The sequence below is a fragment of the Cephus cinctus genome, unplaced genomic scaffold (genome assembly GCF_000341935.2).
Source record: "Cephus cinctus unplaced genomic scaffold, Ccin1 Ccin1_scaffold0101, whole genome shotgun sequence".
Lineage (NCBI taxonomy): Eukaryota > Metazoa > Arthropoda > Insecta > Hymenoptera > Cephidae > Cephus > Cephus cinctus.
Window position 1 is genome coordinate 1,657,994 of NW_014332838.1, and position 17,392 is coordinate 1,675,385.

Genomic DNA, 17,392 nt, shown 5'->3' on the forward strand with positions numbered 1-17,392 from the left:
ATTATATGGAAACATAATCGCTAACTAACTGTTTCCTCCGCCAGCTGTTTGCACTGTTAAAACTAATTGTATATTTGCAACAATGAATTAGGGGCTTGAATCTACTTCATTTCGTTAACCTTAGGTTTAATGTATCTTGTAATTTCATTGAGACAGAATGAGTGGCTAAGCATGTAATATTGTGCGTCAGTAATGAAAAATTCTTTATCGATTCTTTAATTATTTTCATATATAGCACAATAATCAAATTTGCTTATACATACGCAATAAAGTGTTCTATTTGACAAGAAGAAACATATGTTCTCTCTTGTGAAAATTGTATCATTCTATACATTATGCATTGAAGGTATTATGTAATTTTCTTAGACAATTTCCAGAATAGTGAAGCATTGAAAAAGACTATAACTACGGAGTATGCAATTTACAGTAAGCAACTTATGTAATGACGCATATTTTTCAGAATCGTCACGTCGCGCTCATTCCTGTTTATTTCGTCAGCGTGATGTTTCACCTCGTTTCATCCACTCATGTAATATTTTTTCAAGTTAACATGATAACACTAGTTGATTACCTGATTTTAGTACAGTTTTTGCATGATATTTAAACGTTTTACAGTGCAAATGAATAATTGTACAGACTTATAATACCTACCTGAGTTTCTCCGCTCAAAACATTTGACAATCGAACCTTGATGAGTGGTCTTGAGAAAGTGACGAACGTTTTCTATTACTTTTGTACGGAGTTGTATATATATATATATAAATATATATTTATCAAACTGAGGTCTTTTGAGTATTGTGATTAGTGGATAATATTCATATAAATATGCAGGTATTACATAAATATATTTGCATTGTTGGTTTTATAATTGTAGCTGTTCTTGACAATTGGAAAGTGAATATTGAGGTTTTCATGAACTTAACCTCTCGTTGAAGTAACCTCAATATTGTTTTCCTGTGCATAACTTTTAACCTTGTAATTTTAATTTCCTGTGCGTAACCTTTATTATGCATAATCATTCTATGAATGAATGCTCAATATCGTATTAATAAAATTAATTGTGTTACAAAATTATTTGAACATGTTTGAAAAACAATCATTTTAAAGAAGATACAACAAATCTTATTGTTCCTGATTATTAATAAATATATAATTAAATTGAATTCTAGTATAATTTAAAACTTGCTTCTTTAGATATTTGTTAAATTATTTTCATTAATGATTCGCTGACCTTCACAAAATTGGAGTACAGAATGTAATGTTATCCTTGTTTCATACATTCTTCATTTAACAAAGACCATACATCCATTGTTGATGTTACATAATATACTATATTGTATATTTTAGCAATGAGATATAACATTGAGAATATTCCTGGATCATCTAGTATAAGGACTAATTCTGTGACTGATAGTTATGAGCACATGGATACGAACCAAAGTGATAATAACGCACTGATACCTAGTAATAATTTAGATGATTCTATGCAAAATGAGGGTATTGAAGACTCCTCGGACACTACTGGTGAAATTAACCAATATAATATCAATGAACCAGATAACACTATCATAGCATCAAGCCATGAAAGTGATGCATTATCACCAGAGGCACAATTGAACGAAACAATAAGTTTAGCCCAAACAAGTGATTTGGAATCAAATTCAATGCTTTTAGTGCAAAACTCACCTGAAGGTCCCTATGTTGGTGTATCAACTAGCAAGGGATGCTCAAATGGAATAGAAAATAACTGTACTGAGGAAACAGAAAATAACAGGGCAGCATGCATTGTACCAGACTTTAAAACACATAAAGTAGATGAAGCACAGGAGGTGCCAGATATGAAATCCCATGAAAATAAGATAACCTTATGGGAAAACAACATACAGCGTATCCCGAGTGATGTGTGGGATAGTTTTTCCAAACCATCAACATCAAAAGAAGAGCAAACTGCAAATTTTCAAGTGCCCAAACCGGGTACACCAGTTTCACCAAAAATGGTGAAAAAAGCAGGACCTTATTTATTAGGCCCATTGATTGGTACTTCTCCGGTAAAAAGTATTGTACAGTGCCTAGCCAGAAAGGCTGGTACAGATAAGTTCTACACTATAAAAATTTTAACATTCAAAGATGATAATGAATATGAGACACAAGATGATAGACAAGGAAAGATGTTGTTACATGCAGAGTATTCTGTATTGAGCCTATTACAAACACAGGACGGCGTTATTCATCACCATGGATTTTTCAAAGTATTTATACCGTTGTTAAACTCAACAGATCTACTGAGTGTCATAATATCCCTAATATATATATATATGCCTCATTATTCTAGGACTGTGCATTAGAGGAGAAAAACAGCGTATCTGGTGTTGTTTATACTGGAAGAATTAAGAGACGCCTATGCCTAGTACTCGATTGCCTAACTGCTCATGATTTCAATCCACGAAACGATGAATTACTTAACTTACAACATCATGTTATTAGAGAGAAAAAATTATCAGAAAAAGAGACTTTATTAATATTCACCGATACCGTAAGGATTGTAGCATGCTTGCATAAGAGAAATATTGTTCACAGAGACTTGAAATTAGGAAATTTGGTTTTAAACCGTAGAACAAGAAAAGTGAGTTTGTATATTGAATACCATACTTTAAATAGTTTAACTAAACAATTTAATCACTAGGTCACAATTACAAATTTTTGTTTGGGAAAACACTTGGCTAGTGAAACTGATTTATTAAAAGATCAACGTGGATCCCCTGCATACATTTCACCTGATGTATTGTGCGGCAAACCTTATTTAGGAAAACCATCTGATATGTGGGCATTAGGCGTTGTACTATTTACTATGCTGTATGGTCAATTCCCATTTTATGATAGCAGTCCTACACAGCTTTTCAATAAAATAAAAGCCACAAATTATCATATACCAAAGTATGCATATAGATTAGTATATGTATAGTAACTATGTACTCAATTGATTTATTATTATGTCATAATTATATACTTCATATTTAGCGATGGTCGAGTATCGGAAGGGACTACATCCCTGATACGGAATCTCCTAGTCCTAGAACCAAGTCGCCGTTTAACAGCGGTTGAAGTCCTTGACTCGTTATCTGCCATAATCGCAACATTCAAAGTTCCTACAATCATTGGCGAAGAGGAACAAATCGTTCCCGACATTGATCAATTTAAAGAGGAATGCTGTGATAATAAGAAGGTCGATAAAAAGGAGGACGAGAAAAAGATAGGAAAATTCTCTGGGGATTTCTTCAAACAAGTTACACTTCAGGTAAAATATGATATAAGCCGTACAACCATATGTCATAAGTCATTTGATAAAATCGTAACACTGCATCAGTAGCCTACTTATTTCTTGTTTCAATTGCTTTAAAAGGAACAAATGCAGCAAATACTGAAGCAACAACAAAGTCCACTCGTAACACCACCGAGACTTTACGGTCAAATACCTGTTCATAGAGTAGATTCTGATCCTAGAGAATTAACGGCAGCAGAATTAGATAGATTTAAACATCTGATACCACGAGATGTTCAGAGACAACAGGGTCATTCTCATAATAGAAGTGATGGTATTTTATTACGTGTACGAGGAGCTTCTAGAAATCGGCAAACAGCGGCTAACCATGTAAATACAAAATAGATTAAATATTTAAAACTAACCAATACCATTGTGAAATCTATTTTCTGGTACATTGCAGGCCTCACAATCGAGGAGTGATCGAATTGGAGAACCTAATACTCTTCCTAATGCCTTAAGTGATCCTCCCTCATTTCCTGATGATACGATTGGGCATGTACAGCCACAGGGCATATCAAATCCAACAACATCGAGCACTCCAAACGCTAATGGTCCTTTAAATAATTCTTCTGTTGCAAGAACCGATATCTATAACATTGATATAGCTGCGCGATCTGCTAGATCGCTTAGAGAGCTGTTTGAAAACAGTAGATCACGATTACTGAGACTTAGTAGAAGCCTCAATGCCACAGAGAGCCCTTTGAGTAGAAGAATGTTTTCGGGGAACAGTTCAACGCATGCATTGACAATGCATCAAGCCATCGGTAAGAATCTTTCTGGATAATTTATTATAAAATGTGTAATGTCAACAAATTATAATTTAACAAACAAATAATTTTCAACAGCTCCAGTCAATCAGAATAGAGGAGCGAATCCAAACGTAGTAGAAGGAAATATACATTCTATAGAAGCTCATCAGCCATTGGCCACTGAATTATCACAAAATAGACTGTTGGGTGCAGTAGCACAAGTTGTAAGAAATTCAGAATCACAAAATAGGCCAAATTTTATGACTGCAATGCAATCACGCTCATCATTATCAACGGGAAGCAACACCAGAGCTCCTACAGATATAAACAGACCCTCTGGAGAGTTAAACAGATCGGTACCTGATCTTACACAACAAAGTCAACAGAATCGGTTCAGGGAGGCCATAGTGGATAGGCTGATTTCATTTAGAATCAGAATGCAGCAAAACAGAATGGATAACATCGAAAGGGAATTAAATGTTCAAAATGGTTTAGCTAGTCTCATGTCGAACACAACCGGACTAAGTGAACGTCGCAGGGAAATTCTATCTCGTAGATCAACTCTTGCACATAATAGACACACACCCTATTCCACAAATATTAGACATTCGTCCGTGCATAGAAGCAGTTCTAATCTTACCGAAGTTAGACGCACAAATTCTGATTCAAACCTAAGCAGAGCTATCGAATCCGTAATGAATGCTTTAAATGGAGACAATAGGCACTCCAGGTACAGCACTGAACGAAATTCATCACTTCGACCGACCAGAACAAATCACCCTGAAAATATTACTGCTGATGATTCCAATTTGGTTACTAGTAATGAGCATGATACTAATTCGGGAAATTTAGTGAATACTTTACAATCTCAAGTAACAGGACAATCGGAAGCGATGTCAGCACTAGCTAGAGATTCCGCATTGATTAATGCTAGTCCTGCTGATCGAAATTCAATTTTGTTTCAACGGAGTGCTAGACTTCAATTGGCATCTCGGTCACAACGAAACGCGAATGCTGCATTAAGAAACCGATTTGAGAATGATGGCAGGAGATAGTAACTCTTGATCGATTCATTAATCTCGATACAAGTGTTATTATGCTTAATAGGAATTCCGAATGTAAGTTGGCAAAGTCGTGTAAGACATTGTACTTTATTATTACTAGAAATTCCGTACAACACATATTAGCTTATTTGTGCGATTATTTAATACAAGTAATGAGTGAATGCAAAACTTGCTGTAAACATGTCATATCTACAAAAGATTTACTTCTGATGTTACAATTTCCATCTATTGTGTTTAGCATAGTATAACTTGGCATTGAATTTGTATATAACTTGCTTCTTCATAACGTGCAATTTAACGTAACCGTACAATGTTTCATGTTGCAGAATCTTGAACTTTGCACATTTTTATTTGAATGTGAAAATTGATAGATATTAAGAACGTATGGAAGTGATTTTGTCTAAGTTTTAATAGCAGCGCATTCGTTATAAAATTACTTTGGGGTATGTTAAATTTTAATTGTTTTAATGATCGTTTATCATATTAATAATAGTCTTATTTATTTGTATGTCACTCTTCATGAATTTTGTTATGTACCTTAACTTTTTTAAGATGCGAATATTTTAGGAACAATTTGTGTTCCTTAAACTTTATGTTGAATTCCTGCCTCTGGCAAAAGAAAAATATATAAATTGTGATGTATAAAACGACACAAATTACCTTGGTAAAGTATAAACGATAATAAAAAATTTAAACAAAATATAATAAAACGATTTATGATTTACCACACGTAACTGACTTTGACTTTACTTGTGATACTATGTAAACGTAAATTCCCATTTTTGTAAATATAAATTTTACATCAAACTCGAAGAAATCCTATTGCTTAAATCCCCGAAAACTAACAGCAACGGTTCGCATTTTATATCTTTATTCTTATAACTTTAAGGATTACAGTGTATCATTTATGTAGAATAATGTTACAATAATAATAGCATAAGTGCAATATATCCAAACTAATTGAATACACGAATAATCTAATTGAATATTAAAATAATATTAACTCAACATTTTAATCCAGCAATATTTCTATTCCTAGTCTCTCTACACATTGATCATCCGAGTCTTCGACTTCACGCCATACGGATGTCTATGATTGAAGACGATATAACATACGAAAGTGGCATCAGCCATAGAAATTAAAAATATGCAACAGGATCCTTATGTCCATCCATTTTGCTAGCAATATTTTCTATCAAACGACGACTCAAGATAATATTTTATTCGCATCTCATCCAATCACATGCTCGTATCGTTGTCTGCCACATTTTATCTAGCGACTCATGAATATTACTCGAATAATAGAAAAAATTAAATTAATTGCTTGTTATCCCTCATGTCAATCCCTCACAAGATTAATGACGAACTCTTATGTATAAAGACCACCGAGGTATTGAATTATCATTTGAATTCCTGTTAATCTATTAAACTGATGCATACATGAATAAGATTCTTGGATATTAAAAGTTAACACTCGTGAAATCCTAAAGCTACAACCTCATGGTGATACAAAATGAATCGTTTAGATATTTTCTTTTTTCATAAGATCCCATTACTTCAATTGCCATTAGCATATGGCTTTGTCAACAGATTCCTGGACGTGCAATGAAACTCGGAAATCCGGCCATAATTAATGGAAGAGCCGTTAGCAGTCGTGTCAGTTCATATTGTCATTTCATACTAGAAAAAATATATCTTAAATTGTTCGCCATTGTTGCACAAAACCGCAGATGTAATTCAATGAGCTCAGTGAGCATCGCGAATGATCAATATGGAAACCGTTATTATTGCCATTGCCGAGTTCCATTATCGAGTGTGTTATGCATTGACATAACTGGAGGATAAACAATTCATGAATATTAATGTGTCAATAATAATTAATGAAAAAGGTGTCTACGCGGTGTTAAATTATTGACACCAATCTTTAGTTCATCACTGTGATAAAACTGTCATAAGTATTCTCTTGTGATTAAATGAATTTAATAGTACCATGGAAGATATTCGTTGAATAAGATTCCATTAATTTGTTAAAGAATTGGATTCATATTATCATTCGTGTTCATTTATATCAATACAGTATAAATAATGCAAATTATATTTATCTTCCGAAAAAAAATATTCTCCAAATAAACTATATTCTTCACTTTAAATCTAATATATGTATTTTATGTAATGCATTGTTAGATGATAAGTATATCAAATACAATGCACATTTGTTTAATGATAAAAACGAATGCATATCTTGTAAAAAATATTGTGATACATAAATGTGGATTGACTTTAAATTGAAGAGAAAAAAAACAATATTTAGACAATATGAATCCAATCTTGAAATGCACTACCACGCACCACTCCCTAATTAATCCACAAAATCCTTGAAGTCTGAAAACAAATCAATTCATGTTTATATTGAATTACGCATAAAATATGAAATCTAATAAATCTAATCCTGAAAGAAATTGAAAAGAAGCAAAAGTGATAACCGATAGTTCAGTATGATTACATAAAAAGAAAAATTATTGAAGCAAATATCTTTACGAAGCATATCTTCAAGTACAAGGTCAATTGGTAGGGTTACATTTTTTTTTTCTTCAACAGATCAGAACAGAACAGGCCCATATTTAAATGAATTTTCTCTGACACTAAATACCAAAAAAGAATCGCATCCTCCGATTGACAATATAATGGTACGTGATACAATAAAATGTCATGTAATCATAACTACGAATTCGTATCGCGTAAATGCAATTGTTTAAAATAATTTTCGGTAAGATAGTCCAACCGCTTAGCTATTATTGAACATGGCCAGTACATAAGGCATGGAGTAAACTTCTTCCCGAAAATTAATTTAAACTCACGTGAAAACATGTTTGTTGTAAGTAAAATGAGGAAAAAAAAGTAAAGAATTGCCTTATGCCGTTCACATGGTTGTCGCTTAAAAGTATAACTCTCCGTTAGCGAAACTTAAGTTGATTCGTTAATAATTTTTCATAATGAATTTGCGAAAGACGAAAACTCTCTTCGCTACTAGAAGTATGTCTAAAGTGATCGCCTCGAACATTACAAAGTACGCTGTTTGTTGTTGTTGGTTTTGCATAAGCGCGATTTTTACATGACAACACGCTTATAAATACGGACCTATTCCATTACAACTAATACAATTGGTAAATTGTTTTATTTTGTCGATCTCGAGAATTGATTCGTTGGAGCTCTTTTTGTCTTGGAGTGGTGCGGGCTGGTGTGGTTTCAAAACGTTTTAACTTTTTCGGCATATAAACGCAAGTGGTCACTTTCCTCTGCTAATTTATGAATGTAATGTGAACAGTACCTTGCACTTGTCACTCAGTTTGAGCGCAAGCGCGAGTCCTCCAGCGCTGCGACGTGCGAGAAACGTGCGTGCGTGAACACAGGAACTGAGAGATGTACGAATGGAATCCACCTTATTCCATTCGTCCCGAGAAACTAGAATTCTCACCTTTTTAACGGACTACTTGATAAATTTACATTTTTCTAATTTTTAAGTGTAATTAACATGACCTCATCCCTTCGTAATTAAACGAATTTCAAGTATTAAATACCCTACGACGCCTACAATCGTTATTCGCAAAATGATTTAGAATAGAATACAGATATTGGCAATGTTCGGTAATATTAGTGATGGAATTGAAAGTGCTGTCGAAATGGAATTTTAAAGAGTAATAAGAAATAAGTTAAATCGTCATTCAATGAAATTAAATAATCTAAACGTCAGTGGCTGAATCGTTTTTATGCTCGTTAACTATACTCTGAGGAGATTTGTGTTTCTAGCGAGATAATATACCGTGAATTGTATGAGAGAAGATAGACTGACATGACTCTCAGAAACTTGTATAACAATTGTTGTAACCTGGGAGCTATGCACAAATTGGAATGAGAACGCCATGATATTTTGTTTTGTCAAAAATGATATGTATAAAATATTTATTTCCTCTCTTCGATTGAGCAACGATTTGCACAATATATTCAACTATTCGTTCTGCTAGGAAAATATAAAAATATGTACAATTCAATAAATTAATAATTATTTAGGATATTTAGGTACAATACTCTCGCTGTACAATACCTGACGTTTGATTGGAAATAAAGTTTAAAGATTCTTTAGTAAAGCTATGAAGAACTGACTATTCTCAACTGGCAAAATAATTAAGACTTTCTTTTTTAAGCATAATTCTACTTTGTAATTAATATTGTATCTAGTTAAAAAAGTTAATTTCGATTTGGTTTGAGTCATCTTCGTCTAGGTACATAGGTAGATAATAGGTCCTGTGTTCACTATCACAGCAATGTTTAAGCAGCATTTATCATTCAAGAGGGAAGTTTCGAAAACTTAAACGATCCGATCGAGTGCTTAAGAGAATTTCTAATAAAAACTCACTGAACCCACAGCTCCCCCACCACTCTGGAGTCCAGCACTCCAAGTCCAAACGTCCAAATTGTTTTCACTTCCTGTTTAGTTACATCGATCTATATACACTGTACCGTATCGGGACCATATTTTACACGAGTCTCCACGGAGATCCATTTATCATTACTTTAGTCACTCTCATCAAGATATCAGACCTCTTGCGACGGCTCTTCTTGGAGCTCGGTTGCCACCGCTGGTTCCTTCTGATTTTCACTTTGATACTCCATATTTTCGCTTTTCTCCTCTATCAACGGTTCTGGCTCTATTATCGGAATGGATTCATTGTATTTACTTTGGATTTCCGGATTAAATGGATTTTCTTCCGGCTCGTGTTCACAGAACGGACTCTCCTGTTTCTCGAACGAATAATTCTCTTTTTGTTCTATATGACTCTCATCCGTCATAACCAATGCCTTACACTCATTCCCACGTGTCTCTTCGAATTCTGTTTCTTTTTCCTGATTAGCTTGAGACTGATGTTCGGTAGCCGTTATGTTATTATCGTTTTGCTTATTTTGTACAGGTAGTTCGAATTCGGAATTACGCTCTGGGATTTCGTGAAAGTTCTCTGAGCTTTCATTGTTTTCATCATATTTCTGATCATCCAACATTTTTTTACTTTCTTCACCATCATCACCAGGTGTTCTCTCGTCGCCATGTTCTACAGGTGGTGGACTTACGTTGCCCCATCGCGATTTTCTGCTTCGATTACGACTTTCGCGCTCTGATCCACTACTTTTGTGATCCTGCGATTTATTAGAACCTTTTTGATTTTCCCTTTGGATATTCTCCCTCTGGTTAAGGTCATCCACTTCAAGACCATTTCCAGCATCAGCGGATGGCCATGGTCCTAATGGCGGCGGTCCATTTTCTTGATTTCTCCATGGACCATCAGGACCAATAATGGGTGGACAACCCATGGATCCATAGGGTGGCCTCATATGCGGTCCTGGAGGACCACGTCCATCATCAAATGGTGGCCGGAAGAATGAATCACCCTCTCGCGGATCAAATGAAGGGCCTCGCGGACCAAAGGGTGGCCTCATTCCAGGTCTCATACCCCTCGGACCCATTCCTCGTGGGTGGAACATTGGTGGACCTACAGTACACATAAGAATGATGCAGAACACTACAAAATTGTTAATTTTTCTTTTCACGTAATGAATTATATTGCAAATTTGCACAAGTAACCTCAAATACTGATATAGAATTACAGAATGACTGACATACGATTTTACTCTTTATGCTACCAGAATCTATCGATTTTAATGAAGTAAAGGAAAAATAAATTCGGAATTACTAAATATTTAAAAAATTCGTAAATCCTTACCATGACCTCGAGAACCTAATCCAGGACCCCTTGGACCAAAACCATCGGGGCCTATAGGACCCCTTGGACCTCTCGGACCCAACATAGGCGGTGGTCCAAATCCAGGTTCCAGCGGTCCTCCGAAAAAGTCTCTTCTCCTGGGATCAAAATCTGGGTGATCTCTCGGATCAAATCCGTCTTGTATCCGTGGATCAAATCCATCTCGTTGTCGCATTTCATATTCAAACCGTTCTCGTTCATAATCATCTACCGAATGCCGCCCGCGCACGTCCGGTCTGTCGAATTCCTCCCTAGGGGGTCCGAGACGAGGATCAAAGTCATCTGGACGTGGTCCGTTGGGCCCCAATCTATTATCGAAATCATCCGGAAATCTTCCACCGTGCATTCTGGGATCCGGAAAGTCATCTAATGGACCCCTTGGTGGTCCTACAGGACCTCTCGGGCCGAACGACTGCCGATCCCTATCTCCAGGACCTCTTTGGGGATAATCCCTAAGATCACCACCTCTAAAGTCCGGTCCTCTAGGAGCGAAATCAGGTCTCTCTTGTGGAGCCGCTGTGAACTTTGGTAAGTCCATCAGGGAAGGGGGCAAGTCATTAGGTCGACGTGCAGCAGGTCCATCCTCAAAGTTTCTATCACACCTGTCGCGATCATTTCTGTCATTCCGAATATTTCTGTCTATTCGATCGTCCAATGGCAATGTTCCATCAGCCAACTGTCTTAGCCTATCAGCTAGACTAGGTTTTCCGTCCTTCTTAGCAATACCATCACCATCCGTAATAGAATTCTGATTTTGCAAAATGGGTCCGTCCTGATGTCTCATGTTACCATCACGGCTATCTCTATCATGATCTCGCCGATCGTCTCTATCTCTATCACGACCATCCCTACCATCTCGTCGCCTGTCACGACCCCGATCTCTTCCTCTTCCTCGATCTCGTCCACCTCTGGATTCATTTCCGTCGGTACGATCGTTCCTATCCCGATCACCTCGATCTCGTCTATCTCTATTATCACGATCCCGATCTCTTTCTCGGATATCTCTGTTCTGCTGATCGTTATCCAATCTGTTTTCTGCAGCCAAAACACCCAGAAGTTGATCACTTAAATTTGCCTTCTCTTTAGGAACATTGTTCACACTCGGTGGCATGGCGTCTTCCATTTCTACATCCATGTCTTCCGAATGATGTTGCGGCATTTGCATTTGCATTGATGGAGGTGGACCCACGCCGAACGGCTGTCTTAACATCGGCAAGTTTGCCAAATTGGTCTCAGACGTCGGTGGTGGTACTCCCATTGGCGGAACATTATGTGGCATACCTATGATTCATACGATACATCTGAATATAGCATATTCACTTCAGACTTTAACTGCCTCTACAGATGATAATCATAATAAGCGAACATAGTTCAAATCAAACTTATACAGGTCATTCTTAACTACTTACCGGTCGCATTGGGCTTATCTGATGGCGCAGCAGGAGCAGGAAGCGGTATCTGCGTCAGCAATCCTACACCAACACCAGCTCCGAAGGGAGAATTAACAGGCGGTGTTAGCATAGTCTGCATCATTCCTGGTGGTCCCAAAAGTCCTTGCATATTGGGTGGTGGTACACCAATTGGAACATTTGGCATCAGTCCATGAGGCATCGGTAATCCCATTGGTCCAATCATACCTGTTTCGTTCACTTTTCATAGTATTGTGAATGTCACAAAATTATTAGTTTGATCATGTCTGCAACGAAGACTACAACTACTGGGAGGATTAGTTATAAAACCGGTAACCATTTGTATCATTCTCTTATGAAAAAAAATTTTAATAATTTTACCAAAAATTTTATTGGGTTAAGTAAACTTTAACTCTTTCGAACTGCATGTTAATACCAATAACATAACAATTTGAAAGCACAATCCGTTGACATCGGGAGGTGTTAAAAAGAAACAATGTTTTATCGCTATTTAACAGAACAGTTAAGGGATTAGTTATTGAAAAAGAAAAAGAAAAACACTCACGGGGTACGCCAGTCATTGTAAATCCAGGTGGCATCATTTGCAGCTGGGGATTTGGAGGTGGTAGCAATGGTGCAGTCGTTGGTGGCCGAATAGGAGGTGGTTGACTTGTATCAACTAATTGCTGTTGTTGTTGCTGCTGTTGCTGTTGCTGATTACCACCAGTCGTTTGCATAACGTTAACCATACCATCTGTTAACGTAGGAATCGGAGCTCCTGCAGCAGCTGCAGCTGCCATAGCGTGTTGTTGCATTTGCAGTTGTTGCAATGCTTCAGCATTGGCACTAGTATGTTTTAGTTTTCCTTCATAATATATAATAATCAATTAATAAATCTCATATTAGAAATATATAACAACCGCATTACTTAAATGATAACGAATTGTTTCAAGCTTGCTTGACCAAATAGAAATTAAAATTTTCTACTTGGCTCAAAAGCTTAAGTTTACTTTAGCAAGTTGGTTCAAGTTGCATACGATTTTATAAACGTAACATGCAACTAGATTGAACTTGCTTCTTCAAAGTGTAACATATGTATTATAATCATTGTCAAATTACCTCTCAATCGAGGTGGCAACGTATCTTCATCTATCATTCCTCCTTCTTCTAGTAACTCAAGATCTTGATCCGTTACATTATTTAATTTATTCCACGGAATATAACTCACGCCTAATTCCACTTCCCAATAGTCCTTCCACTCTTTACCTTTAACACCTTTACCAGGAGCCCAAGCTAACTGTAACGATAAAGAGTAACTTGATATTCATTAATAATAATAACTTGGGATTACTTAAATACTAAGTACAGCTTTTCAATTTCATTTAATATACACAAAAACAAAATGAACAATCACTCACCGTTATTGCTTTCCCTTGCATTTTGTGACTTTTAAGTTTCGTGAGTGCACGGTATGCATCTTGTCGTCTGTTCATACAAATGAAAGCACAACCTCTTGGAGAAATTAGGTCAATACTAACAATATCGCCAAATTCTCCAAAAGTATCAGACAATTCTTCTTGGTGCACTAATTTTGATAAATGACCCACCCACAATGTCGTACTGCATACTAAAAAGAACAACCATACATGTTTTAAATAAATTATAAATTGGCGACAAAGGTTACATTCTACCGTAGTAGATCTAGACAGGATGAATCAATCACGTACGTTTATTCTTTTAAAAACCTTATACGTAACTAATTGAGCCTGGTGGATGGAAACATAGCCAACCGTCAACATATACATACCGCTAAGTTTATCTCTAACTATCGGCGGTAAACCCCGTTTTCGGCGTTCCCTCTGTTTTTCACGTTCCTCCTCCGTCATTTTATCTCTACTGTCATCCCGTTTTCGGTCACGGTCTCTGTCTCTCGAACGTGACCTTCATAAAATAAAAAATGTAATGTTTCACCCAACAGGTTCACATTTTGTAACTAAGGTTCGTAACGCAATCACCTCCTACGTCTGGATCGGCTTCGTGATCGTGATTTTCGGTCTCTGTCACGATCTCTATCACGATCTCTGTCTCTGTCTCTATGCCGTGGTGATCTCGATCGACTATGGCGCCTATATCGATCTGGCGACCTGCTCTGAGACCTTACTGTTTCGCAATTCACTATCTCCACACTACTACTATCTCGTCTAGCTGTAACCGATCTGCAATGTAAACATTTGCTTGCGTTAGTATTGAATAATCATGTAGCTGATAACAAGGCACTAACACATGTACACAACTGTATTGTAAGTAAAGCAGGTCTTATTTCATACCCTTGATAATCTTGAGAGTCTTGTCTTTCATCCATTAAAGGACTTTTTTGACTTGGATGCGTCGTTTGGGCGGTTGATCTAAGGGCTGATGGTGGTTGAGAAGAATACGGTAGGGCAGGTGGATAGCCAGGAGGTGGTTGGCTCATATCTTGCTGCATAACTCCAGCATTCGTAATTGTGCTGTAAACATTCTGTTGACTTGGTTTCAGAATGTCTGAAGGTTTTAATTCGCACTCCGAAGCGAACGGTAAATTCTGGAATCATTTAATTCAATGAGCTATAAAATTTGTAAGCACATTTAGAGAGCAATATGCGAAACACTGACGGGAACAGTCTGCGCTAGATGCTTATCAAACTCTTCTTCCTGTTGTTTCATTTGCTGCAGCTTACGCATTTTTTCTTCCATTTCGTGCTGAGAAACGGATGAGCCACCTTGCATAGTTTGCTGTAATGTCTGTAATTGTCTTAGAACCTGCAAGTGTTTTTGTATCATATTATTTTCCGAAATTATTTATACTTTTTGCAAAAAACTAACCTCTGGATTAGTTAATAGGAGACCAAGGCTCTCAAGACTGCCACTGGTGGACCCAGCATTATGCTGTGCAACGGCTGTAGCTGCTGTTGTTGGGGAATTTGTGACAACCACGTCATCATCTTCTTCTTCACCATAATCGAAATCTAATAATTTTTTGTCGAACTTCACTGAAGACTGTGATTCATTGGCAGCTTCTTGCTTCTTCAGTAGTAGCTGTTGTAAATGTTGAAGCTGATCCAGGAAAGAGACGTCCACTTGATTCGACCCAGCCTGTCCCTTGATTAACAATTGAAATTATATGATAAATACGAAGTCCTCTTTTTCTAGCCATTTATGTACATCTGTAACATAACATTCTTACCAGCAGCTTATTAGCATTAACAATATTAGCCGTTTCCATTTTGGTTTGAGCGAGCCATGCCGGGTCGATGGGTTTAGCTGATGAAAAAAGCTTTTGATCTTTTGGTGTGTTCTTAACTGTAGATGGCGGTGTTTTTGTAACTGCATTAAGAGCGTTTACATTACTACCTGATGTTGTATTTAACGTACCTGAAGACAAATATTAATTAAATAATAATTATCATTCATTCAAGGATATTAAGTCAAATTATTGTTTTAGTTCAACGTGTGTCTCTATTTATTATGGAAACAAACCATTAGTATTTATTGGCTGTTCTTTGTGAATGGGATGGTTCGGATCAGCCAAATCGAACAGTGGTTGTATTACTTCCGGTGGAAACACAGCATTTTTTTGCCAAAGATTTAGAACACGTATGACTTTACTTTTATCTTCTGGCGGACATTTCAATAAGTTAAGGAAGGTTGTCTGCATATTTTTTGCAAACCTAGGAGCAAATACATCCTTCTCCATTCCAAATTGATGTCTAGATTGCCGTACAATTGAATCTATTACATACAATCCAGGAACTTTGTACTCTGGCTTGCACTGAAATATTTGAAGAATATATATTAGACCTATTTACACAAAGTATATATTATAATACATAAATAACATACTTCATACTTTATACTTCATGAGACTTACTTTTTGTATAAATTTTTCAACACTTTGTACAACATGTTTATAGAACTTAATGGCTTTAATAGCTCCTCTAGTAAGTGAATTCATTTTAGCCTTTGAAATTGGTGGCTTTACATCATATAAAGCGGAAAGCTGAAAAAAAAAGATAATCAATAAATTTATCCTAAGAACATATACCTTAAAATGATATTACTATAATTATACAAAAAATTATAAAATTTGTTAAAAAATAAAAATACTTAGTGTTTCATGTCCTGCAACATTTTACTTTTATTAATATAAATATTAAATAAATATGCAATTAAAGTATTCGTATATTATTCTGGACATAAACTATGGTATAACGGCATTATACCCCAACGAATATTAAACCTTTGTTCATTAAAGCCTACCACCATCAACATGACCACCAACGAGGAATAAGTAAATAAGGAAGTGTAAATGATATAGGGTTAAAGGGATAACTAACAAATTAATAATATTGAGCGTCTGTAAAAAGTAAGTGTGCAGGCTAAAGAATTATGCAATTTAGTATTGAGCGTAGTCATTATTTCAATCAGTTGAAGAAATGTAAGTTAAACAAAGCTCTGAAATCTCTATGATTATATTTGTAGATCATAATTATATTGAGTATTGATAATTAATAATCTGTTTTGCTTGGCGGGCCAGGGAAAAGTGGGAGGGTTGTACCTACGACGGTGACCTCCAAAATTTACGTTAGCACCTTCCTTACCTCCGCGTTAAAAGCTTTAACGGCCTCCATTGTAAAAGAATGGTGCAAAATACACGGCCACTAAATTCTATACGTTCTCACGTAGCAGAGCACCGATCCTTTCCCGGAAAATCACATTTCTCGTCATCACGCACTTCTTAGCTGGGCCATGCCATCCAAGATGGTAGACCCATTTCCCAGTAAGCATCGCGACGCGGCGTTCTGACGTCATAGCGTACTTGTCGGTATTTTCTTACCGGCCGGAATAACAAGAAGACAGACGAAGAGCGTTCAAGACCCTCTACTACTGAAAGGATATACGTTAAATTAAGTAGAAAATGCATCGTTCCCATTAATTAAATTAGTAAAAAATTAAGATGAAAAACTATCTATTTTAATAAATATTCTCTCTCTGAAAC

The 17,392-nt window shown here is 36.2% G+C and overlaps 2 protein-coding genes across 7 annotated transcripts; one reads left to right on the forward strand and one right to left on the reverse strand.

Moving 5' to 3' along the window:
- Nucleotides 1-282: 282 nt before the first annotated feature.
- Nucleotides 283-5,864, forward strand: LOC107274739 (probable serine/threonine-protein kinase MARK-B). 3 transcript variants are annotated; one of them, XM_025092056.1, is made up of 9 exons: nt 283-346; nt 461-529; nt 1,348-2,249; nt 2,333-2,623; nt 2,684-2,934; nt 3,019-3,295; nt 3,401-3,649; nt 3,723-4,086; nt 4,168-5,864. In XM_025092056.1, exons 1-9 carry the CDS (start codon nt 298-300, stop codon nt 5,124-5,126), a joined length of 3,411 nt encoding a protein of 1,136 aa, XP_024947824.1. In that variant the 5' UTR covers nt 283-297; the 3' UTR covers nt 5,127-5,864. The 3 variants fall into 3 exon arrangements, with proteins under 3 accessions (XP_024947824.1, XP_015609686.1, XP_024947825.1); XM_015754200.2 differs by lacking the exon at nt 283-346 and having other exon boundaries at nt 475-831; XM_025092057.1 differs by lacking the exon at nt 283-346 and having other exon boundaries at nt 475-831; nt 1,477-2,249.
- A 129-nt stretch (nt 5,865-5,993) lies between these two features.
- Nucleotides 5,994-17,182, reverse strand: LOC107274738 (splicing factor, arginine/serine-rich 15). Of its 4 annotated transcripts, none has more exons than XM_015754198.2 (15): nt 16,995-17,182; nt 16,265-16,393; nt 15,874-16,165; nt 15,581-15,657; nt 15,220-15,495; nt 15,010-15,156; nt 14,685-14,938; nt 14,373-14,573; nt 14,165-14,298; nt 13,776-13,984; nt 13,477-13,654; nt 12,923-13,222; nt 12,358-12,597; nt 10,910-12,229; nt 5,994-10,678 (listed from the first exon to the last, which is right to left on the reverse strand). In XM_015754198.2, exons 1-15 carry the CDS (start codon nt 17,022-17,024, stop codon nt 9,729-9,731), a joined length of 4,737 nt encoding a protein of 1,578 aa, XP_015609684.1. In that variant the 5' UTR covers nt 17,025-17,182; the 3' UTR covers nt 5,994-9,728. The 4 variants fall into 4 exon arrangements, with proteins under 4 accessions (XP_015609684.1, XP_015609683.1, XP_015609682.1 ...); XM_015754197.2 differs by having other exon boundaries at nt 12,358-12,585; nt 15,581-15,768; XM_015754196.2 differs by having other exon boundaries at nt 15,581-15,768.
- Nucleotides 17,183-17,392: the final 210 nt, after the last annotated feature.

Excerpts from the sequence above, each read along its gene's own strand:
- LOC107274739 (XM_025092056.1), top strand. The coding sequence starts at position 298 with ATGTTCTCTCTTGTGAAAATTGTATCATTCTATACATTATGCATTGAA. Across the intron at positions 2,624-2,683 it reads TAAACCGTAGAACAAGAAAA|GTCACAATTACAAATTTTTG; the intron begins GTGAGTTTGTAT and ends TTTAATCACTAG. Across the intron at positions 3,296-3,400 it reads TCAAACAAGTTACACTTCAG|GAACAAATGCAGCAAATACT; the intron begins GTAAAATATGAT and ends TTGCTTTAAAAG.
- LOC107274738 (XM_015754196.2), bottom strand. The coding sequence starts at position 17,024 with ATGGAGGCCGTTAAAGCTTTTAACGCGGAG. Across the intron at positions 14,939-15,009 it reads ATCTAGCGCAGACTGTTCCC|AATTTACCGTTCGCTTCGGA; the intron begins GTCAGTGTTTCG and ends AAATGATTCCAG. Across the intron at positions 14,574-14,684 it reads GACTCTCAAGATTATCAAGG|ATCGGTTACAGCTAGACGAG; the intron begins GTATGAAATAAG and ends TTTACATTGCAG.